We start from the raw sequence: 26,224 nt of genomic DNA on the forward strand, positions 1-26,224 counted from the left end.
TTTACACATATAACAGGCACTTGTGATTGGAAATGGTAAATAAAATGAAGCCCTTCACACTTTCCTAAGAATGGTCCAGGGGTTTGCTCTCCTCCATCGCCTCCCTCTGATATGCTTTAAGAGCTTCTTTAAAGGCTGCAGGCTTTGCTACTTATGCTTCAGTACATATACACATACATGTATATGTATATATAATTTATTTTTTACTTCTTTTTATCATTATTATCATTTTATAATACTGTTCAATAGGCCTTGGGATTTCCCTTGCCACCACTCCAAATCCCCTTCTCCCCCCGACTGAGTTCCCCTGTATTATTACTATGGTATAGTTCTTCATAAACAGTCATAGATTCATCATTGCAGGCATGGACAATGGCAGAGTCCAGCATCCTACTGTCAAGACAGAATTATCAGTTTCATTGGGAGTCCATCTTTGATGTGGAGGAAGAGATGGATACTGAATTGTATCCTCATATCTGGATATGATATTTTTTCATCACATGGTCACTATACCTCCCCTTAAATGAAAAGCCACTATACAAAAACAACAATCAGAAAAAAAAAATAGAAGTTTACAAGGCCATGCAGTTAAATAAGATGCTTCTGGATGTGTTACTCTCCATTGCACAATTACTATACATAAGTGTTGATCCTATCCTTGTCTGATTGTGTTTGACAGGATGTTCAAAGAGGTGAGTCAGAAACAGTATGTGAAATTTAATTGCAGCACAACCCTGAAGAATAACTATGTGGTCAGTGTGTAGCCACTTTGTATTTTAGCTAGTTAACATGAAAAATTTAATGAAGGCACTTGAATGTTCTCAAGGAATAATAGTATTATCAGAACTATAATTTTACTGTCAAAGATTCCTGTTATTTTCATCTCAGGACTTCCTTCAAATCTTACCTATAATTAAGGACACCAAACAGCCTTTATTTATTTTTTTATAATTTGAAAATTAAGGCTCAGGAAATTGTAACTGTGTATAATTTATTCAGAATAATAAAGTTATTACATGCTGGCATGCATAGTTTATGACAGATATAGTTCCCAGCATGAAAAGCTGGTGAAATGAGTGACTTTTTACATTTCCATGAATCTCATCATTGTCTGGTTTAATTATAAGATAGCTGGATTTCTATCTCTACATCAGTTTTCACCTTGTTGCAATATTATGCATCATTTAGTCTGAAAGTCTCCGATGAGTGTTACATGAGAATAAAGCAGGCAAGTAGTGGCTTTGTAATTTTTATAATAGTTTTAACCTCACCAAGCCACTGAACACGTCCTGGGCACCCATTGCAGTGCTGGAATGGGTGAGATCCTGAAAGGCAATGGGAGATACACAGTAGAGTACTGGAGGAGGCCATGACTGATTACTTGTTTTTCTAGGTGTTTCAGGAATGATTAAGACAGGAGAGTTTAACTAAACCGGAAATTTTAGCAATGTAAATATCAGGGCAAAGGAAAAAAAAAAGTCTGTGCTCAGCAAATTATTGGTAAATGAAATGATTTCCAAGCCTTACTTATACAAGGTTGTCTGTGAACATGAGGAATGAATATTGCCTAAAGTCACTTCATAAGAAACAAATCTGTCGTCTTTATTATATGATTTTGACCACTCTCTATAAACTGGAGCTAACTAAAATATTCTCTTTTCTTTGTATGAAGGTACTTCAAAAAGTTCATGAACTTATACAGAAAAATCACGTTCACGTGTATGTAATAGATCCAGTTTTTCAAAGGCAAAAGGGAAGGAACCAGTCAATACTAAAGTCCGAATACTGGTAAACAGTTGGTACAGCAGACACACTGAGATTGTATAAAGAACCTACCTTCTTTCTTTTCATCCTTCTTAGTGGCAGCTGAAACAAGCAAAGGAAAATAGTGTTAAAACAGATTAAATATCCTTTCCTCAGGATATCAAAATGCATTCAATATATTCAGAAATTTGGAAATCTCTTACACCTCATAAATCTATACAAACCTGGGATATATGTAGAACATGAAAACATCATTTTACACAAGATATTTTAAATCCCAAAATAAGAATATAGCCAAAAAAAAAAGAAAAGTATGCTGGGTTACTAAGACAAAAAATTAAATTTATTATGTGCGTAGTATAAACCTATGTTAGGTTTGGAATTGCTACAGTGCACATGTAATCTCTGATTACTATCTGCAATACTCAGGAATCGTACACTAGTTGACATTTGCCTTTGTGAGGATTTGTATGCTGTGTTCCACTTCCAAAAGAGAAGTGAGTATGTCATGCTTCCTTTAGTAAACTTGTGTCATCTTTTTCACAAAGAAGCCTACATTGGCCTACTTTTTCATTGTAACTTCTCTGCCCTGATATTCATTTAACACAGAATCTTTAATCTAAATCTAGATCCAGTCTGAAACTCATGGGCATTAACCGGAAGTATATAGGAAGCAGATTCAGTGGGTTTGGGTTTCTTCCAATCGCAAAAACGCTTGATGCTTTGTAAAGTTCATTCAAGAACTCAAAGAAGTTGAAGGTCACTTTAGTTGAATAAGAGATCATGTACTGTCTGAAGACTAATTCCATTTGAGCAGAAAACAATGTCAAGGACCAGTTAGCACCAACATCTGGGAACATTTTAAACATTTCTGCAGTGCAACAATTGCAAAGTGCTTGAAATACTTTTTTCTTGTTTGATATTCACAACATCCTCAAAACCAGGAACCCAACAAAAGCTGACATTAAAATAATCTGAACATGTTCCTACAAAGCTTTAGTAGCATGACAAGATCTAAAACTTGGGGAAAATATAGAAACAGAAGATAGAATTTAATTTATCACAAGTTGATTCCCTTGCTCTCTTGTTTTGTATGGTTAAAAAAAAAGCAAAGTTAAAAATATTAATATTTTATATGTTTGTTTTTAAATGTACTATAATAACATTGAAAAATACAGATGGCCTGTATTTATAATGTTGAAATACATCTGTTCCTATAGTTAAAGCAAAAAGATTAATAAGGAAAGAACGCACAGAGGGATGAGAAAGGATTGACTATCAGTTATTAAATTATAGACAGAGAGGCCAAGTTGGAGTGACACTGCACCATGATAACTACAGGTAATGTGTATGTAATGTGTATTTCCCTCTAAAAAGAAAAAAAAAAGGCTAAAATCAGAGTGTTTAAATCGTTGCCATGGCACCCAGCCACGTAGAAATGGTACATGTAAATTGAGACAGATATGTTTACTCTGACTGGACGTTACCCAATTTATGCATGTATCAAATTATAGTATGATACCCTCCAAAATTATGAATTAAAAATAATTGAGAAAAGAGAAAAAACGTTAGTTTAAGACGCAGATGCTTTGCAATACATTTTAAGTGATTATTTAACTTGCATTAGTGTGACTTAATAGACTCTTTGATTTCATCTGTTACTTCGCAAAATAAAAAAAAAGTACCATCAAAACGAAGAAATCCATGATCTGCTAACTCATCTGTCATGTGGACATTTTGATTTTAGCATCAAATTTTCATATTTTGCTTGGAGTCTACACAATGAGGAAACAGGGAGTGAAATTCTTCATTGTTCTCCTTCCTTTACATTATCCAACACAGCTTTTTATTCTGCCCCAGCTTTGAATTAAATTGATTTTCACATAAATTGTGATGGGATAAAAACAATACATATGCAATGTTGTGAATGGTGCCGTGTATTGGGTGCAGAGTTTCTGTTCTATCACAGGGAAAGAGAGATGAATGGGGGTAATTGTTCCACAATATCATAAAAGCATTTGGTTCATTGAACTATATACTTAAAATTAATCACATGGTAAACTTTAAGTGCATTTTACCACAATTTTCAAGAAAAAAAAGTGCATTTTTAAAACAGAGGGGAAGAAAGGCAACAAAGAGAAAATTACTGCCTAAATTAGGCTGCTCAAACTTCACCTGGCATAAAGTGAGCAGATTTTTCTTTTAGGCTAGATCCTTCCCTAGCATGCATTCTGTGATAATAATTCTACAATCTCATGTACCCAAAGCAAACTACCATTTTTCTCTTTCCTTTTCTTTATTTTGCTCCATTTTTTCCATCAAATATTGTTCCTTCAAAAATGTATATACTCTGCTTTCTCTTCAGATTGTATACATTTTTCACCTTTTACAAAAACATATGGCATTTGGGCCCGGCGGCGTGGCCTAGTGGCTAAACTCCTCACCTTGAACGTGCGCCCGGGATCCCATATGGGCACAGGTTCTAATCCCAGCAGCTCCACTTCCCATCCAGCTCCCTGCTTGTGGCCTGGGAAGGCAATTGAGGACAGCCCAGGGGTTTGACAGCCTGCACCCATGTGGGAGACCTGGAGGAGGTTCCTGGCTGCTGGCTCCGGATTGGCCCAGCACCAGCCATTGCGCTCTCCTCCTCTCTGTATATCTGACTTTGTAATAAAATTGAAAATACATCGTTAAAAAAATGTATGGCATTTATGCTTTTTGCTCATGTATCATTGCCACTGCCCTTGGTGATCTCGTTGCCTCATATCTGCCATACGTGTTGGTCATTCTTTGTAGTTACTATACTTTCCTGCTCTGCTATTCCAATTCCTAGTCATGATGCAACAACAAGTAAAGTTATTCTTTCTCCATGAGCACCTCTTAACCCCCCGACTAGTACTGAAAGTCAACAGAAATTACATGGCATTCGGTTCCTTTATAATTCAATATGAAAAGTTACTTTATTTATAGTATTAGCTATTTTTTCCAATTTTAACATCATTATCAATTTATGGTGGAGTTCCATAGGCCCTAGGATTTCCCCTAATCCTCCACCTTAATCCGCTCTGAACTGAGTTCTACCATATTATTACAGCACCATAGTTCCTCATAAGCAGTCATATGTCCATCACTGGGGGCATGAACAATGGCAGAGAGTCCAGCATCCCATTGTCAAAACACAACTCCCAGTTTTGCAGGGAGTCCATCCTTGATCCAGCACGAAAGATGCACATTGCTCCATATCCTCACATCCGGACATGTCAGTCTCCACTAAACAGTCACTATAAATTCTCCCCAAGAGAAAAGTCACAAAACAAAGTCGACAACTGGAAGAAAAACAGAAATTTGCAATGCCATGAAGTTAAACAACATGACACTGGGTATGATAGTCTCCACTATACTGTTACTATGCATCCTCTTAACTGGAAAGTCACAAAATAAAATCAACAATAGGAACAAAAAATAGAAACTTACAATGCCATGAAGTTAAATAACATGCTGCTGAATGACTAATGCATCGCTGAAGACATGTAAAAAGAAATCAAGAACATTCTTGAAGAAAATTATGCTACTGTATGAACTATTAGTCCTTAAAGAATTTAATTACAAAAAAGTGTTTTGAAAAAATGAAACTAAAACTAAAAAACATCAAAATCCATGAGATATAGTTTATGCTGATCTTTGTGGGAATTGTCTCCTTATTCTGCAATATTGATTCACCCTAGTGAAGTTATTACTAGAATTTCATAAATCTCTGCAACAATGTACTGCAACACAAAGACATTAATTTCACAGTCTCCTTGGTGCATCAAAATCCTTTCCTGGCATAAACTGCAAAATGTATTTCCAGACCTAGTGCCATGGCATAGCATGCTAATCCTTCACCTGTGGCACTGGCATCCCGTAGGAGCACTGGTTCTTGTCGTGGGTACTCCATTTCCAGTCCAGCTCCTTTGTAAGGCAGCAGAACATGGCCTAAACTCATGGGTTCCTGCAGTCACATGGGACATCTGCAAGAACGTGCTGCATCTCAGCTTAGGATCCACCCAGCTCTAGCTACACCCATCATTTGGGATTTGGGGAGTGAAGCACCAGATTGACAAGCTCTTTCTCTCTTTGTTTCTCTCTTGCAAGACTGGTTCTAACAAGACTTTGAAATGCTAGGTCACTAGGTTAGTATTCACTCAACAGGAGGCTACCTCATCTCATGCAGTTTAAAGATTAAAATCAAAAGTCCATAGCATCAACTGATTTTGTGTGTGTATTTCATTTTAATTTGCCTTTAACATATTTAAAGTAATTATAAGGTGCAGTTCTAAGAAAATAATTATATCCAACTGAAGTTTGAAGACATCTTCCTTATATCTCTTAAGTTCTCTTACTTTAATTTTCCTTCCCTTAAATTTCCATTTCTAAAATGAGGCTGGACAGAAAACAGATGCAATTCATTCACTCCCATATTATGCGATGTCCTAATGGACCTGCTACATGGGCCTTCTTTCCAGAAACTTTGACAATTCAGTCTAAATGTGTCAACTGCTTGATAATTGCATGCACAAGAACAGAAGGCGAGATAAGGATGTGCAGTAAACATATGTATGTTTTATTTTCAAACTGTGTTAGGTGAAGATTTCATATGCAACACAAGTAGTCGGACCTTCCACTTACTTCTTTCTCAAACACTACTCATTGTAGAACACAACATACAGATACTAGTAATTGTGAATCTGACATTCTTAGGTGGCTTTTAAAAACTAAGATTAAAGGTGGGCATCTGGCCTAGAGCAATTAAGACTCTAGGATGTACCTATTTCACATCAGAGTGTCTGGATTCCACTGCCAGCTGTACCCCAAACTTCTTGCTAACATAAGCAATAGGAGACAGCAGGTGGTAAACCAAGCAGTTATGTCCTTAAAACTCATCCCTGGTTTGAACATTGTATTCCTGCCTTGCTGACATTTGGAGAGTTAACCAGGCAAGGATCTCTTTCTCTCTAGTTGTTTCTCCCTTTATCTTTCCTCTACCTCCAGTAAACAGTCTCTGTGTGTGTGTGGGCGGGGGGGGGGGGGGGGGAGAGGGGATATAATTCTTTTAAAACCATATCTAGACCACAACTTTTGCAGATTCAATATTTATTGAATAATACTAGTAATAATATTAGTAATGTTAACTTATAGATACATACAATTATTGAGTTCTTTAGCAATTCTGCAAATTTATCACTACTAAATCATATTTGCTCCCACTATAAGTACTTCGCCTCTTCACTAATGTTTCCTGTAAAAATCCAGCAGGTGGTGCTATTCTGCAAAAAAAACAGCTGGTGCTTTGTCAGCAAATGCTATGAACTTGGAAAAAAAAAATGTAAAAGTATGCTTCTAAAAGTTTTATTTCTTACCTTGTGCTACAACTTTTACAGTCCCGGCTTTAGTTTCAGGAGTTTTCCCTGGTTCTGATACAGAAAAAGATACATAAGTTACTGGGAAGTACTATGTCAGAAAAATATATTAATCACAGCAGCAGCAACAACAACAAAACCAAAACCCAAACCCTGGGATTTTATGATTAGTTACAGTTTGTGTTCCTCAGGAATATTAGAGTTATTTTTCCTTCTTGCTGTGGTGATGTCTTTACTTATTGAAGTGCTAAGCCTGTGAGCATGAAGTGCAATGAAACTGAAAATTTGAAGTAAAAAAGAAAAAAAGAAGTAAAGAAAGGAGGAAGGTAGGTGGAGAATGCGTACCAGAGAGAGGATAGGGTAGGAAGTGGCCCCGTTCTCCTAAATGTACATCATGGCATATGTAAGATGTATCTACTTTATATAAATAACTTAAAACATATAAATAATAAAAATAAAATTCACTACTCAGTACATTAAGTAGAGTGTGTGTGTGTGTGTGTGTGTGTGTGTGTGTGTGTCTTTTCCAAAATTCCTGCTTCAACTTCTTTTAAGATCCACAGTGAGTGCTGCTCTGCCACATTATCAAATAGTATTGTCTTGGGACTCTGAATTTTAGAAAAATGAACGCAGTCATTAAGACAAGACTGAAAATAAGGTTTACCAAGAGCAAGAAAGAAAAAAATGAAAAAAAAGCTGAACCAAGTCAAAGTACAATCATTTCAAAGTTCATTCTTCCTCATTTTGCACATGAAATATCACTCAGTGTATCAGAATTATTTGTAAATCTTTTTTGATTTCTCAGTTACTGGAAATCGGAGGGTATTTACATGTGACTAAAATGGTTTATTGAAGGTCGCTGGTTAGGAAGTGAGTAAAGCTCAGAACAACCCATTTCAAGCTAGAAACTTGAACTCTCAGATGCCGTTTCTTACACGTCGCTATCCCTGTGGCCCTGGGCTACAATATCCACGGTGACAGCATGAGCAAGTTTCATTTGTAATCTTTGTTTTCCTTGTCAGGCTTTTGCCTATCTTTCCCCTTTATACTGAATTTTTACTTAAAAAATAAAGCACATAAAATTGCATAGTAAACTATTTAGCAATCTTTAATTAATTAAAATAAAAAATAAAGTGGGTAGAATGACTCATTTTGCATTTCACTTAGAATATTTTAAGGTAATCACTACTGTTTTCAAAATTAAATTATCACAGTGACAATAAAAGCAAGATTTGGTCATTAATTTCAGATGTTTACTTTTATTAATTTATTTTTACTATAATTATTTGGGAGATTTCAGAAGCTATGTGTAAATGTAGTAGTTGATATAGAAAAACATTAAATTTCCATTTAATTGTTTTCCAATATTGATTAAACTTAGCTGATTTAATATTGTGATATTTGTTAGTTATGAAATACCAACATTACATCAGAATGACTTAGAAAACAATCATTACAACGATTTCATATTTTTTTGGTTACACAAAAGATACTCAATTTCTACTTGTTTCTTTACATTGTTTTTTTGAGGTAATTGTTCATTTAAAATGTAATGATAATTATGAAATTGTTAATCTTTCATTTATGTTCTATAAAACTACACTGTTGGGTTTAAATATTGATTATTATCATAGCTTTTCCTTCAAATAAAGCTTTAGCCAGAACTAAATTATGCCTGTGATCTTTTTATAATTAATTTTAACTTTTTTCAATTAACATCTTCTCTGATGATCTCGTCGTGTTACAGAATTGTGGACTGTGGCTACGTGTTAAAAATATTTTAGAATATCACTTGATAAGTCACCTTAGAAATTTTATAGGTTTTATTTTCTCCTTTTGTTTTCTTTCCTCTTACGTCAATGATCCTACACAATTATGTAACACATAAAATTCTACTGCACCATTTGGTATATTTGTGAATTATTGAGTCTCTTTTCTTGGAATTATATTATTTCTCTCAGTGGCAATTCAGTCTCACTGACAGTCACTTTCCTTGGTGGTTAATTTCAGAAACGTGTCCCCGGTTGTCCACGTTTCCCCAGTGTAGTGTCCCTACACACTGATGGTTTCTCAACAGGGTCACAGTGTGATTTTAACCCATCCTCTGCTGGTTGTATGAACACTGGATGGGCATGTTTTATGCCTATTTTCTCTGGATTCCTTTTTCTGTAATGAGTGTTCCCAAATAAAAGGTATAAAGGTGCTTCTATAGCTCCTAGCCAAATGAATGACTTTCAGTGGAGGATAAACGCAGGATTAAAAGTAGTAACCTGGCTGGCATTCATAATCTAATCTCTTCCTTCTCTGATTCCATGATGTTTTGTTTGCTTGTTATGTTTTTTCAAGATAAATAATTTCTCAGAAAGGTAGTTACAGAAAGACAGGGGAAGAGAAAGAGTATCTTCCAACTGCTGGTTCATTTCCCAGATGCCCACAATCACCAGGGCTGTTCTGGTCCAAAGACAGGAGCCAGGAGTTTCTTCTGGGTCTACCCGGACTTGGGTCACTTGCCCCTGCTTTCACAGGCCATGAACAGGGAGCTAGATTGGAAGCACAGCAACCTGTACTGAGGCAGATACGCATAGGGGTTCCAGTGTCTTAGACAATGGTTTCCATCACTATGCCGTGGTGCTGCCTGGATTCTGTGCTTCCAACTTAATTTACATTTGTTTATCAAACAGTACAGGAAGTTTATCTCAGTAGAATTAAAGGTGATTTAGAAGCAAATGTCTTTTCAAGAGCTCTGCAAACTTACATCCACTAAACAGAGTCAAAGAGATCAAACACATGAGGAGATGATTAGTTTTGGAGTCGGCTTTTACACAGCATTTATGTTTTTAAAACTGTGTGACAGGCCCAGAGCAGTGGCCTAGTGGCTAAAGTCTTCATCTTGAATGTGCCTGGATCCCATATGGGCGCCGGTTCTAATCCCCACAGCTCCACTTCCCATCCAAATCCCTGCTTGTGGCCTGGGAAAGCAGTGGAAGACGGCCCAAAGCTTTGGGACCCTGCACTTGTGTGGGAGACCCAGAAAGAAGTTCCTGGCTCCTGGCTTTGGATTGGCGGAGCACCGGCCATTGTGATCACTTGGGGAATGAATCATTGGACGGAAAATCTTCCTCTCTATCTCTCCTCCTCTGTGTATATCTGACTTTATAATGAAAATAAATAAATCTTAAAAAAAAATTGTGTGTCTTAGGATTTAACCTTCATATCATAAATGTTCAACTTATTAAGGCCACACTCAAAATTGTCTAAGTAAAACCTCATTAAATCCAGCGAGAAAAAAAAATTGCCCAATTTACTTTGCCTCTTTTTAATTTCTGCTGACACCAAGAGAACTAACATACTAGGAAAACATCTGATGATATCCACACAGCAAGAACAAAATAGATGAAAGAATGAGTTCTATGCTCCCAACACACACTCAACAATTAACGAGTTATGTCTGGTCTACATCCTCTGTGCTATGATGATACGCCCTAGGCATAAAAATAAAAATGGTTATGCTATACTGCGTTTTACTTGAAACAATTTACAACTGTGTTTTAAATAAGCACATTATTTAAATAAAACACATGAGCATCGGTGTCTTCAACCAAAGGTAATACTAATTCTAAAACTGAAAAACAGTCTTTTGGTCTGCAAAGGGTAAACAAAAAGTTGGCATAATTCACTTGGGCTTGTATTGGCTGGACATTACTAGAGAGTCTTGAAACATGCTGCCTTTACTTATGCAAGTTGTTAAGAAGAAGATTAGCCAAATATCTTAATCTCTTCTGATTAAAGAGGCATGAAAAAGTTTTATTTTACAAAACTGAAAAAAGTATTATGAATTTACAAGTGTTTTATTAAAGACACATTTTTTTTCAGAGAAGCTTAAATATTAACTTAACAACCTAAAAAGAATACAGATGAATAATTGGATATGAGACACCAAACTTGAAAATCATTATCCTTGTTAAGCAGACATCAAGCCGGACCCATTGCAGTGGCTCAGTGGCTAAATCCTTGTTTGTCACAGACCGGGATCCTATATGGGTCCCAGTTTCTGTTCTGGCTGCTCCACTTCCCATCCAGCTCGCTGTTATGGCAGTAGAAGATAGCCCAAAGACTCTGGTCTCTGCCTGCCTGGAGCCCTGGAATCAGCTCCTGGGCCTGGCTCCTGGCTTTGAATCAGCTCTGGGCATTGCGGCCACTAGAGCAGTAAAATAATGGATGGAAAATCCTGTCTCTCCTCTCTGTAAACCGGTCTTTCCAATAAAAATGAAGAAAACTTTTAAAAAAGGAAGACATATATGGCATAAAGAATTTTTTTGTTTGTTTTAAATTTTTGGACCTCTTTTTCAATAAAACATTCTAGGCCATTCACTGAATTTGGAAATTTTTTCAAATTTCTGTTTCAAATAAATTTTCAGTTTAGTTGTGTTGATCAGGAAATACACATATTTTGTTTAACAATGAGCCATGAATTAAACATTTATTTGGGACTCAAATTACAAATCTAATGTCATTGCATTAATTTTTCAAAAAAATAAATTGAAACATTTATAGTAGTCTCTTGCTAATAATATCATATTTCCAGATATTTAGAATGCCATTGGATGAAAAACTTAAATGGGTGAAGCAAAACATACATATTTTTACAAATAAGGTAGTAGGAAATAATGCCAAATTGTTCTGCACTCCCATGAGCTGATAAGCCAGACTTTAAGTTATTGTTTCCTATTCATATAAATCTCATTATTAGTTTTAAATTTATACACTCTCAACATAGGGGAAAGTTAATATTTAAAAGTTGCCATACTCCTTAAAAGCTCTTGGGCTTAGCCGCTGGTCATTTTTGCTCCTGGAAAGCATGTTTCAGGTGCATTACCTCACGTCAGTATGATAATTACCCCATTGAGACAAAATTAATCAGGAGCCAGCCTCTGGCCATCCTGTCTGACCATGGGGACTGAAACCTGAAAGAAGCACCTATTTGCTGTCAGAAATGCAAATTGAAAAATGTGCACAATGCAGAAATATGAATAATTTATCAAAATAATCTGTTATTGCTAGAGGTTTTTAAAAAGCTACTTAAGCTAGCAGCATTATTTACAATAGGCAGCATAATTTTGCTTAGCTCTTTTTCTTTTTTGCCAGAAAATCCTCACTACATCAAACTGTTTTTTTGTTTTAAGATCTAAGTATTTTTAATCTACTAGCTAAATACAATGGTTTAATTCAGAAAAAAAAAAAAAGCTGATGAATATCTCTTAAATAATTCTTGTAGCCTGGTAAATCTTAGCTTCCATTCTCAATATTTAACACACCTTTTGGCATGGAGCAGCCATCCAGAAATGTTCTCATATGAATAAGTGAATAATCATTAGTAGACAAGGTGTTTAATAAATTAGTCATATACATGAAATTTATGCCATATGAGCAGCAATTATCCTTAGAAAATCACTTGGACTTCCCAAGTCTTTTTTTTTTCCTATAGCTCATAGATGTCAAAATCTGAAGATATTACAGCCAGGTGTTTAAATAAATAAACACCTACATTTGTGTGCTAGCATAATAGTGTAGTGGACTAACCCTTCTGCCTGAGGAGCCAGTGACTTATATGGGTTCCAGTTCATGCCTGTTGGATCCACCTTCAATTCAGCTTCCTGTTTATAGCCTAGGATTGTGGAAAATGACTTAAGTCCTTGGGTCACTGCACACACATAGGAGAACCAGAACACATTGGGTTGGATCTGCCAAGTCTCTGCAGTTGTAGCCATTTGGGTTGTGAGCCATGGAGGGAAGACCTCACTCTGTCCCTCCTTCCCTCTTTAATTCCAATTTTTTTAATAAAAATAAATGAAATATTTTTAAAATTCACATTTTAATAAATATTTGAAAGTGTATAAAATACATACTGACTATACTGATAAAAGGAAAGATTTTATGAGAGAAGGAATCCTTAAAAACATTAAATCATATATATATATATATTTAATAAGTTGGGTATACAGAGAGTAGGAGAGAAACAGAGAAAGATCTTCCATCTATTGGTTCACCCCTTAAGTGGTCACTGCCAGAATGAGCTGACCCGAAGCCAGGCACCTCTTCCAAGTCTCCCATATGGGTGAAACATCCCAAGTCTTTGGGTCGTCCTCAACTTGCATCCTCTGGGATCCCATATGGGTGCTAGCTCGTGTCCTGGAGATCCCAGTTCCCATTCAGTTCTCTGCTTGTGGCCTAGGAAAGCAATTGAGGAAGTCCCAAAGCTTTGGGACCCTACTCTGGCTTGGGAGACCCGGAAGATGCTCTGAACTCTTGGCTTAGAATTGGCAGAGCTCTGGCCATTGCAGCCAATTGGGGAGTGAATCAACAGATGGAAGATCTTCATTTCTGTCTCTCCTCCTTTTTGTATATCTGCTTTTCCAATAAAAGTACATAAATCTTAAAAAAAAAAAAAAGGCCAAAATGCTGATTTTCAATAAGACTTGGGAAGAGTAATTTTAAAAATCAAACCATAAATTTCAAGATCAAAATGGAATAAAATTTATTTTCGTGTCTGAAAGATCCCTGGCAACCATTGAGGGTGATAAAGGAAGCCGTAGGATTCAGTCACTCATTTGACAAATGTGCCATAGGCTAACAAAAGAAAAGAGAAGAATGCAAATTAGCTTGAAGGCAGAATGTACCAAAATGGAAGGAGAAACAGAAAGGTCTGCGTAGTGGAAAGACAGCTGAGGTGGCCAGGTCCCAGACCAAGAGGAAAAGAATAGGACAGGGCATGAGTAAATGTATCTGCAGAGAAAGCATGTCCCTCTATCTGGTTTTATGTTCTTGTGTATAATTGTGGGAAAAAAAAATATACTGGTGCCTAAAGTAAAATGCCACCAAATGACAGTGATTCAAAAACCATCCATGCTTATTTCCAGTTTGAGAGACTGTGGTCCTTTTACAAAGTGTGTTCATCTATCTTTCAGCAGACATTTGCATTAGGTGCTAGTTTTTCACATGCTTTAACTGCCTTCTCACACAGTAATGTCTACCAAAAAATGAACTTCTCAGAGTTCACTTCGACGTAGGAAAGAGTGTTCCACTCTTTCATTCTCTCCTGTGCATCAGCGGACTTCTCTTGGGTACTACTGTCTCCAAGGTCAGGCATGAAGATTAAAAATAAAAATGATGTTAAACTGGTAGCCTAGCATTCTGTTAATATTAAAGTGACATGTTAAGATCATACAGCATTGGCATTGCTTCCGGAGTTTACAGGTTCACATTTTACAGCATTAATGCCACTTCTTCTTGAGGTCTATACATTGAAACACAGTGGATTAACAGCTCACCTCTAGCTTTGAATATTCAGAGTGTATACTTAGCCAGCCAAGTTGGGCAGTTAATATTCATTTACTGGAGCAAAGAGCACAGAAACAGTTGAAAGCAAGTGGCTGACTCTAAGGATGTAAAAACAATTTCCTATTTGCTGTGGTAAAAGTATTAGTTTTCAAACAAGCGACTCATCTGAAATCTACTCTCACAGCGCAGTAACTTCTAAGCAGCCCAACCAAAGCAGTCCACACATGGTCTTGATTACAAGCAACACATTTTAAGATGACAGAAATCTTGTATATATGAACTATCTCTCTCGCTTTGGAACTTGCACTTGAGATGGGCACTGTTTGTATTACCATCGAACTTTTTTTTTTTTTTTTTGCAAATTTGAAGCTCTTCTGAAACACAATGCTTAAAAAGAAGAAGATACTATGTTGGTTTTGTGGGTTGTGAGTCATTTTTAACTCACCCAACTTTGATGAACTATGTGAAAACTAAATGCAGTGAAGTTTTGTAGTGTGCGAAGGAGTTGGAGAGGCTAAATGTGAGGACACAGCAGAGGTCACGGTGATAAGTCCTTAGACCAAAATCTTAATCATTGCTGTAGATCTCTCAACCATGTTCACATAATTACACACAAATTTCGGAAGTCAGTTCAATAAGAAGGCAGAGATCCATGTCAGGCAAGCTGAAGAATGTTCTTCATCAAAGCAGGGGAGCACCTTTTACCAGTGCCCTTGTGCTAATCGCAGTCCTCATGGGCACCTAACCCGACTTCAAAGACTACGCAGAGAACACGCATTAGAATCCTCACACCAAGAAGGTTAGTCTATCTTTTGAAAAGTTATCAGGAGCTTAGTGACTTTCCCTCAGTATTTTGTGCTGAAATGTTTCATGGTTTGTTTTTGATTTATCCTGGGATCATACTTGATTACACACCAATCCCTGAAACACACAAATATCTCTATTGAAATCTTTAAAAATGGCATTGAAATTTTATCTTTCATTTAGTACATGCACTGGTTAAGCAGATAAACACAATGATACACTTGGAAATATTAGATAAAAACACTTTTAAGCGACACAAATGCCAAAGCAGGATAATGTCAGACCAAAAAGTAATCAAATTCTATAGACATCCTGATTATCATCTTTAACAAATACGGAAATAACAAGATTACAAAACATAGTAAGTTCTACAAAGTATCCTCCAATGTATTGAAAATATTTTTTCTAGACTATTTTATATTTGAATAAAAATCTTAGCTGGCATGTGCAGAGTTTCCAAAGTTATTTGTGTAACATATATCCCTGAAACTGCATTTTAAATATGTAAGATAAGTTCTTAATGTTCGATTAGATCACAAATATTCTGATTCTCATCCAAATATATTTCACCTCTTTTCCCAAATAACATCATACTCTCACTGCAGCTGCAAATTACATATATGTCTTCAATGTTAAAACTTGTATATAATGCAGTATATTTCATACATACTTATTTTCTATTTTGTACATTCATCTTGATAGAGACATATAAAAATGGGCAAGTTATTTTAAAACAAAGTGTTCTGATTTGAAAAATAACAACACTAGTAATACTAAGGCTAACGTATAAGCAGAGGATTTACAGAAAAACATACATTGCTTGATTTCAATGTGATGGAAATACATCATTTCACATACAAGGAACCCAAACAGCAAGGTGCTGAGTCTGATCAACTCAAGCAAGAATGTTGTTCAAAGGCCTGCGTTCTCTAAAATGGAGGACAGCTTCTAGCTCATTAATTGCAGAAAATCTAGGCCTCATCATCCCCATCTAACAGAGAGACATCACGGGAAGCAGCAGCACCACCCAGTTCGTGGTTCTCAGTTTAGCAGTAATGGAAACCACCCTCCCCCCCGAGCAATTATCATCACAACTATGTATGTTTCACAAAGTAGGAAAACTGCAAAGCAAACAAACAAAAAAAATTTTTTTTAGAATTTCTGAAAGTCTCACAGGTACTAACAGAATGATTCCAGAAACTGAATTCTGTACTGCCAACCAAGAATGCTGACCCCTTCTAACACTGCCAGGCATCCAAAAGAGAGCAAAGCAGCCCCATTCCTTCAGGTCCACCTTGGATGTCAGTAACTCCAGAAAACCTTCCGAGAACCGCCAAGTGGACACACGTATCCCTTCCTGAATTTTGCCTAATTTCCTAGGTTTCTGCATGATAGATCTTTTGCCTGTATACCTTGTATATTATTATTATCATTATTTATTATTATTATTTCCCTACACCAGATCTTCATTTCTTAAAGAAAAAAACGTTTTTCAACTTAGTTACCATTTTGTCTATTGAATTCATAATACAGCAAAAACGCTGCTTCAAAATCCACTGTCAAATGAAAAAATGGAAGATTTTCAAAGTCATGACCCTAAAAAATTCAATATTTTGTCTTTGCTTCCTAATTTATGCATAGTCTGTGCTTTATGTTACTTATCTTAATGATTGCAGATATAGCATTTCTATCACAGCATCAAAGTAAATTGCAGTATTTTATTGAAAATAATTATAAATAAAATAAAAGATAATGATACAGGTGAAGCCCTCTTATCCATAAGTTCTTTGAACAGCTGAAATATTGTAGCTTATGAAAATATTCAAATAATAGCAAGACATACATTAATAAAATAGAAAACTAAATCCCAGTTTTACTCTTCAGTGTGACTAACTGCTGTTCACATTTGCTTTTATTGAGTTTAGTCACATGTATATAAATCTCTTCCTTAAATTTCTTCAGCAATGTTTTTATCACTTCTAATCTGGAATGTACTTTTGAAAATTTGGGAATTTTTTTAATGATTTATTTTATTTTTATTGGAGAATCAAATATACAGAAAGCAGGAGAGACAGAGAGGAAGATCTTCCATCTGCGGAGTCACTCCCCCAACAGCCAAAACATCTGGACCTGAGCCAATCTGAAGCCAAGAGCTTCTTCCAGGTCTCCCACATCGGTGCGGGGTCCCAAGGTTTTAGGCTGGCCTCAATTGCTTTCCCAGGCCACAAGCAGGGAATCGGATGAGAAGCAGGGCCACCAGGATATGAACTAGCACCCATATGGGATCCCAGCACGTGCAAGGCGAGGACTTTAGCCATTAGCCTACGGTGCTGGGCCCAAAATTTGGGAATTTAGTTGACTAAATAAAATGAAAATAACCCTGTATGTTTGGTTATATCTTATAATGTTGTCAGAATAGCCAAATAAATTAATCTATTCTCAGAAATTCACTTCATGTTATTCATATTTAATTATGAATCATTGATTCATTCAAATGGAATTTATTAAGAGCATAATATAATCTTTACATTTCTCCTAACATTCAATCCTCAATAAATGTTTGGAGCAGAGTTGGGGGTTGTTATCGAAAGTGGGTTATCTGAAATAATATAAGAATTAAAACATGCACAGAGAAATAACCATATTAAGTACACAAATGCTCATATTGCCTTACAATTGTCTCCATATAGTTGATATGAAATTCTCTCGCTCTGTGATTTAGGTTGAAAACACATCTGAAATCATAACCTATATTTGGCACTCAAAGAGTCTGCATCTGATGTTCCCCATTCACTGAAGCAAGCAATGGCATTCACCTCAAACAATCAAGTGGCATTTGGTCTTAGAATGGTGGTTAATATCTACATTCATGATTATTGTAAAGTTAAAATACATGTATACTACAATAAAATATATTTGCATGAATAAAAAATATATAATATGTTATTATGCAATATATATAATGCTATCTATCTATATATAGACATATACAATGGAAAGGACCCAATCCCCACCCAGGTGCATTTGGTTTTATACTTTAACACTTCATGCTAAAATTTTAATGTCAGTTTTATTAAGTTAAACTCATAAATTCTTGGGTATTTATTGTGCAGATTCAGGAGCAAAAGGTTTAATGTCTGAATATATAATAAAATTGATAACATCCTGAAGACTGGAAGTGACCTATGCTAGAATATTTTGTGCTGAGTGAACATAGCAATTTTCTCTCCATTTGAATCAACAGCATTGGAACATGGTGTCAAAACTACTGCAATTATTACAAATTTGACAAGCATATCCTCTCATACTGTGTTTACCTGAAGTTTTACTGCATACTCTTCTGTTCCTTCATTTCAATGCACTGAACACTGGATGGTGGTATGTTATTGTTAATCTAATCTAAATTTTCTAGCAACCCTGGGGAATAATATGTAAAATCTTGCTTTTGGAAAAGAAGCTCAAATATGCATTTATAAAGTAATACCAAACAGCTTTGCTGATTTATTCCCTTCTTTAATCTCTTTTACTTCACTTGATTTTAAACAACAGTCATTGTTTTTTCAAAGGAAATGAAATTTGTAATTGAGAGGATGGATAAAATACACGGCAATTGTTATTATCGCCAGTCATTATAAGATGAACTTAAGATAACATGCCATGTTTCTTCTACCCATGAATCTGTACACACTGATGAAACATTTTTGTTTGTGAATGACTCATTTTGCAGTATTTTGCCTTGAAAACACAGAAAAATCAAGACAGCTGAGAAGATGTAAACATCTGTAGTTCTCATATTTTATGCACACACACACACAGATGGAGGGACAGAGAGAGAGACAGAAAGAGAGAGAGAGAATGAAAAGAAAGGATGATGTTTCTCCTTGAAGGCAAAGGGACAACTTAAAAAAAATTTTGCTCACTGTCTCCTGAAATAGGGAGTTTGGGGAGAGAAAGGAGTACTTTACACACATCTAGAAAAGTCTTACGGTAAGAAGTTTTTAAAAGCTGTTGTTCAGAGAAATCTTCCATACCTTGGTGAGGAGTGCTTACTCTGTGTCCTACCTACTAAGGTATATGTGAGTCCATGCTGACCAAGCTTTCCTTGTTGTTCTCTGTTTATCCATTCTAATGTGTGTGTGTGTGTGTGTGTGTTTGTGTGTGTGTGTGTGTGTGTGTGTGTGTATTTAAATGACTGTAGTGGGGCATTCTTACTCAGCTGAGGTTTCCTAAGCAGTTAGGCACATACTGCCCCCGCCTCACATATCCAAAGAAGAGCACTCAAGCATCTTGAACAGAGGAATCAATGAGGACAAAGCAAGTATAGCACAGGTAACAGCTCCCAAAGCAAAATGAACTCAGTATCATTGAAAACAAAGCTTCCCTATAGAAAACAAAGCTTTGGGAGTCAGGGACAGGGATTAAAAAGGAAAAAAAAATATTGAAATATTGGAGGTAGGATGAAAATTATAAAAGATGCTAATGGAAGTAAATAGGAAAGTATTTGATATTCAAAATACTATTGTGAATTACTTGGCTTTATTTCACATCGTCTGTGTGCATTCTAATGTATCTCAGTTATAGGGCCAGCATTTTCTCAAAGAGGATCATTTAGCATACACTTAATAAAATCCCATACAGTGTTGCATTAACATAATCTCAGACATCTGACATGGAGACAACTCAGCAGCAACTCAGTTACATTTGAAACAGTTTAAGTAAGATGTTGCTTATCTCCTTCCTCTTTCTCCAACCCAAATTAGGGAGAGTGTGAGTGGGAAGTAATCAATGGCAGGTTGGTAGATTAAAGACAACAAATAAAGGACCCACAATGCCACCCACTTGCAGATTTCCAACATCAGAAAGTTAAGAAATTCAGCTTGAAAGAAGGCATACTTTTTAATTAGGGTGACAATTGGGAGCATTGACCCGCTTGATCAGATGTTTATGTTTTATTATCTGATCTGAGCATGACCAGACAAATGGTAATATTCCTAATTTCATCCAAAAGATTGAGTGAAGCAAGTTTCCTGGGTAGGTTTTCAAGATAGTAGTAGGAAGAATAAAGGCTCCAGGTATACTGTCTGGGCAGTGTGCGTCAAACGTGCATGTGAGGAAGGGCCTGAGCTCCTTTCTCTAGCCTTAATGTGTCTTGTTCTACTTTTCATCGTCACATCCAGTCCCTTTTACCATTCAGTGTTAACTAGCATCACTTCCTGAAAATGACCCTGATCCCTGAAATGCCTGTTCTCTCCTGCATTAGGCAACTACTTAGGGTTTCACTAAACTTTTCCTGAAATGCATTCCTTTTTATTCATTCTTTAGTTGATAACGCATAGGTTTCCCTCCTATTACACAATTCCAAGAGGATAAAGTTTCCATATGCTTCATTTTCAATTCATGCCAGTCACTATAGCTACTCACTATTCATTCTCCCTTCCTTTTTCTTTGTTCAACTGATGAAATGAAGCAATAAACCAATGGATTAGAAAATATTTGTTACAGGGTCATAAGCCATAGGAAAAATAGTAAAATTATTTTTCCCAAATTTATCTTAGGGTAAGCAAAAGTAAATTTTCTGTCTTTTGTAATTGCTTAATTTAAAATTTCTGTAAGACTTGAAAGGATCTTACCAAAAGAAATCACCTTGGAAGTGGCAATAGTGAAAAGAACCTAAGCTCTAAAAGCACATGACCTACATTTAAATTTCACCTTAAACAAGGTCTGATTCCGTGACATTGGTAAATAATTCAACAGCTGAATTCATCTCTTTCCTCATCTATAAAATGTATTAGCAATGGTACCTGTTTTCACACTGTTAGCAGATGAATAAATATATTGAAAGTACTTACAGGAGACATTAGGAAAGAGACAGTATTGAATTCCCATGTTTTCAGTAATAAATATCTTATTCATCATAATACCATATGCCCAATATTCAGCTACCAAATCTCTTGGATTGAAGCAGCCCTGTATGCATAATACTAATGAAACACTCAAATAAAATCATATTTTGCATCTTCCAGTATTAAATACAAAACTGCTGTATCTGTGTCTTAGCGGAATAATGACAAACAGTTGTTTTCCATCAATAACTTTCATAACTCACAATTCTATTAGTAGCCATCCACACTGCGTCTTTGAATTTACACAACGGAGCATACAAGAAATGTCTGGTGAACAAATTGCTAAGTTGTTCACATCACTTTATACTGCAATGCATTGAATGCTAGCCCTCATAGATGATATCCTTGTCAAAATTAATTCAAATGCCAAACAACTCTATGAGTCACTGAATACATATTATTACCCTCTTTAAGACTTCACAATGTCCATAATGCAATCCAGAAACCTTCCCTTGTATTGGGACAACTCCAAGTTAACTCAGGAATAGACGTTACTATTAGACATAAAAACAATAAATATTCCTGGCAACTCCCTAACACTAACTATGGTGAGAAAACCATGAAGCTGCATAATCACTCATTCCATTTTTTTGTACTGGATGCCGATGTACTTCATAGTGTTCGTGGGGGCATTTGTAGTTTATAAGCCTCTTTATCACATATTGTTTAATTTAACCAACACTGGATAACAGCAACACAACCTTCATAGACTCTCAAAAAGCAGTGAGAATCAGTGAAAAGAATATAAATATTATAGTAAAAAAGGTCATGTTATGAATCTTGGCTTTGCCATTTACTATTTTATACCCCTGAGCATGCTTAGAATGTCAAAGACTCAAAATGCCTTTAAGGATTGAATGAGGTGGCATATGTAAAGTACCACTCATAATAATACTCTGAACACAATAGGTACTCTCAAATGAATGCCTACTTCCCAGTGGCTTTTGAGTGCCAACAGAGAAACAAATGCTTCTATTTTTGTATAGTACTTATTAACTGACCTTAACTTTGAACAAAAGCAAGACATTCACTTTGCATTGTGCCTATTCCTGTCAAGAAAAATAAAATGTGGGGCTGGTATTTAGCTTAGTAGTTAAAACACAGACGTAAAGATGCCTGCAGGGTATTTGGGTCAATATAGGCTCCAGCTGCAGCTCCAGTTTTCGTTTCCGGTTATTGCAGCTCTGGGAGGCAGCAGTATGGCTCAAGTGGCTGTTTGAGTCCCTGCCACCGCATGGAAGACTTGCACTGAATGTCTGGCTTCCAGCTTTGATCCACTCCAGCCCTAGGTGCTGCAGGAATGTGGAAAGTGAATCAGCAATTGAAAGATCTCTCTCGGTTTGTCTTTTTGTCTCTCTCTTTTCTCTCTCACTATTTCAAACAACAAAAATGTCAGTGTGATTTAATAAGAGTAATACTAACAAAAGCCCTTTAGACATCATTTAGGTACTAAATAAATGTAGTACCTGTCATTAAAGAGAATGTCAATTTTATTATGAAAATTCCTGAAATGGAAGACCTAGACATGCAAAGGAACAATAAGAATGAAATTGTAAGAAATGGATACTGGATGCTATAATATGGATAAAATTATTGAAACAGTGAGGAAAGGGGAAGGTAAGGTAAGAGTCTGAAGAAAAAGAAGTGCCCCAAAACACCCAAAACAGTAGAGGTAATGAAAGAATTTTAAGCCACTTTTAAATTATTTCTTACACAGAATTTTGTTTGGATAGATCACAAGATGTGAAAGCAACCAAGAGGTGAAGTGAGACAGTGGAGGCACTGATGCTATTAAGTTCTGATGTTTACCCTGCAGACCAAGGGAAGTTTTGACAATCATGTGGTATGATAGGTAGTGAGAACTGTAGTTTTTGGAAGAACAAGCACAAGGGAGCAGGCGGTGTTCTAGTTTCGAGGAATGAAGGCCTGACCTACAACACAGGCTGTGCAGCGCCAGGGCAGCGGGCGGAGAAGAGACAGAATGGACCAGACACGCCTAGGTTCAGCGCATTAAGTGCCAGATAAAGTGCATTTTCTCCTCACCTGCGAACACTGAGTATCAAGGGAACAGAATGTGGCCCACGGGACACACAAAATTGAAGAAAGCAATCGCCACAAAAACGAAAAAGATTACTGAGAAAGGGAACAAAAGGAGCCCAAATATTTTGAAGCACAACTATGACACTCAGCGCTTTTCTCCTCGTTTATGGAGCCAAAGTATGTTAAGTACATATTGATAGTACGTGTGTATAATAGACCTTGAAGAAATTAATGACAACCACAACTGCAAAATTATAAAATGGATTCATTTGATGATTAGAAACATTATGATTTATGCATAGTTTTGCTAAAATAGTAGTTCGTTTCATTATTTATGCTTATCTGAAGATTCTGAACCTTATGACTGAAGAGGCGGGTTTAGCAGTCAACGAGGAGGTGTGATAAGGGAGCTGCCTCACAAGGTGACAGGTCTGTATTTCTGTAAATTGCAGCCTGTATTTCTTTCTCATAATGCTGTTTATGTTTTTGTAAACTTTCCTTCAAAATATGTACTAAGAGAATATTAACTGTCAATGTATTTTAGCACTGTTTTATGGATTTTGACTATGTTAGTCAATCTTTTGTAATTTCTGGTCACAACTGATAACTATAATCATCAGAGAATTTTGCATACAGACTGTATTCAACAGATATAAATGGATTTATGAGTATCTGACTTCTAAGGTGGGCGGATCCTGCCAGATATAATCTTTTAAGCAACTGGGTGGTTCAGAGATTTATAGAAGCAGGATAAAGAGTCACAGACTGGAAAGAACTGAGTTGCTTTGAGTGACTGAGTGAAGCTTTGGGAGTTTCTAGACGTAATCAAAAAGTGAGCGAATGAGAGCCAATGATAGGGGGAGAACAAAGAGAGAGCAGTCATGGAGATGATGTGAGAGCAGGAAAGGGCAGTGGGGTGGCCAGGTGATGCTAAGGAGAAGAGCTTTCCAATACGGAGTCTGTATTTGTACGAATTGCAGTTAGTGAGACTGCACACACACACAGCAAGACATCCACAGACTTTGTTTCATGAAACTTCTTGCTTTCTGCAAATGATTCATGTGAATGTATTTTATGGAAATTAAGTGTTCTTATGAAACAAAAACCAGCAAGTGTTCTTAAATGTGTTTTTACAAAGTCGTAATTTGCATATATAAATATCTATATATGTGCATTATATATACACATACCATACATGTATATTATTGACTGAAGATGTGGTTGGATGTTATTACAGAAAATGTTAAAAACCACTTAGGAATCATTAATTTGCTTCCTACATATACAGAAATGGTACACAATGCCAAATGTATTTTTTTCCAAATCTTAATCCAGGCACCCTCAGGGAATAATAAAACTTTTCGTTTGACAAGGTTGAAAATTGTCCATTTCCGGATGATGGTAAGCAGACATGAGAGTTAGTACTTGTCTCTTGAACTGGCCCCTTGTTTTGAATCACTCACCCCTAAGAATGTTAAAAGCTTTGCTACATCAAGTCAACAACTCCCTCTGATCAACGCCCTTGCCCCGCCTCGGAGTGTCCAGGTTTGGTTTCTGAGTTCTGGTTCACGAGTCCAGTTAGGACAGACTCTGGGAAATAACCACAGTAATGACCCATATTAAGATCCAGGTCCAGGCTTCCACTTCAACTTCATTACTGTCGGTTATTTGGACACTTAATAAATCAGCAAATGGAACCTCTTTTTCTTCCGTTCTACCCCAATCTCTCTCTCTCTCGATTTCTAATTTTAATTTTAAAAAGCCAGATATTCACATAGGTTTTTTATAAATGCACTTGCCACACTTATTGAAGCTCTTGCATACATTAGCTTCCAACAGAATGTTTATTACATTCTACATGATTTATATTGCATAATAGATAAAAATACCTGTTTGTTGGACTAAGTATAAAGATAGCTCAAAGCAGAGAAAGGCATCAGCTAGTGTATAAACTGATCCTAGTTTTTCATGGTCTCCGAGGACACATTTTTCTGGAGGTGTGATTACTGAAGGCTTCATCACTATTACACTTGCAAGTGTTTTCAATTTCTAAAATACAGTACCCTTATTGGGCCACCAGATGGCACTCGTCTTTCCCTTTTTCACCAGAAAAAAAAATTCAGGCAAAATTCAGGGACTGAAGTGTAGCCGCAGTTAAGGTGACAGAGACAATTCAGCAACTTTCTGGCTAACAAAGCACGTAAGAGGTACAGGGATTTTTACTGTTCCTTTCTCTCTTTTCTTCACTGCTGTAGTTTGAATGATGCTGTTCAGGTGTTTTTGAACGCCTGCCTCTCTCTGGAGACAAAGCCCTGGATGCTCCAGATGACCACACCTCCATCACCTCCTCTTTTATCACTCACTCACTCCTAACTCTTGTCATTGCACTCCACTGCGTCTTGTAGGGTTTCCTGACTTTGGGGGCGTTTCTCTTTTTCTGTCAGAAGTTCATTTGTAAGGAATGATTCCACAGACTCGTGTACAGCTCGCTCATTGTTTACTGCAGTCTTGGCTCAGATGGCATCTTCTCAGAGAAGCTTCCCCAGGGCACCCTGCAGAGACTAGCCCCTTGCTTGTTCTCTGTCCACTAGCTAAAAACAGTTCTATCACTTCAAGGGCTGCCTTGTCATCTTGTTGTTTAGCACCTAAAATAGAACGTCTCTTAGCAAGTGTGGTACTTGCGCAACTGAATGATGAATGGATAACTACTAAGGATCAACGAATCATTAACTCAACATTAATCTTCTGTTAACAATGAAGACTTGAATGGCATTACAAGCATTTGCATTTCTTCACTTCCTTTTATATCTGCTTAACGAGATTATTATATTCTGACATATTTAGCTATGACATTTGTTTAATTGACTTCGGGTAAATGGATTAAGCTCACCTTCCAGATTCAAGTATTGCTAGCCAAGTTCTACATCTGAAATTATTCTATTTTTATGCACTTCTTCAGATTTTGACACTTGTGAC

The 26,224-nt window shown here is 36.4% G+C and overlaps 1 protein-coding gene across 1 annotated transcript in view; it reads right to left on the reverse strand.

The window, feature by feature from the left end:
• Nucleotides 1-26,224, reverse strand: part of TRDN (triadin) — a 208,693-nt gene that overhangs the window by 19,505 nt on the left and 162,964 nt on the right. The window contains exons 13-14 of the mRNA XM_040965455.1: nucleotides 7,164-7,217; nucleotides 1,837-1,866 (exon numbers count right to left, since the gene is read on the reverse strand). Of these exons, the coding sequence (XP_040821389.1) occupies nucleotides 1,837-1,866; nucleotides 7,164-7,217 (84 nt within the window). The remainder of the gene's footprint in view (nucleotides 1-1,836; nucleotides 1,867-7,163; nucleotides 7,218-26,224) is intronic.

Source organism: Ochotona curzoniae, unplaced genomic scaffold, assembly GCF_017591425.1.
Source record: "Ochotona curzoniae isolate NIBS_2020 unplaced genomic scaffold, NIBS_Ocur_1.0 scaffold_3890, whole genome shotgun sequence".
Taxonomy (NCBI): Eukaryota; Metazoa; Chordata; class Mammalia; order Lagomorpha; family Ochotonidae; genus Ochotona; species Ochotona curzoniae.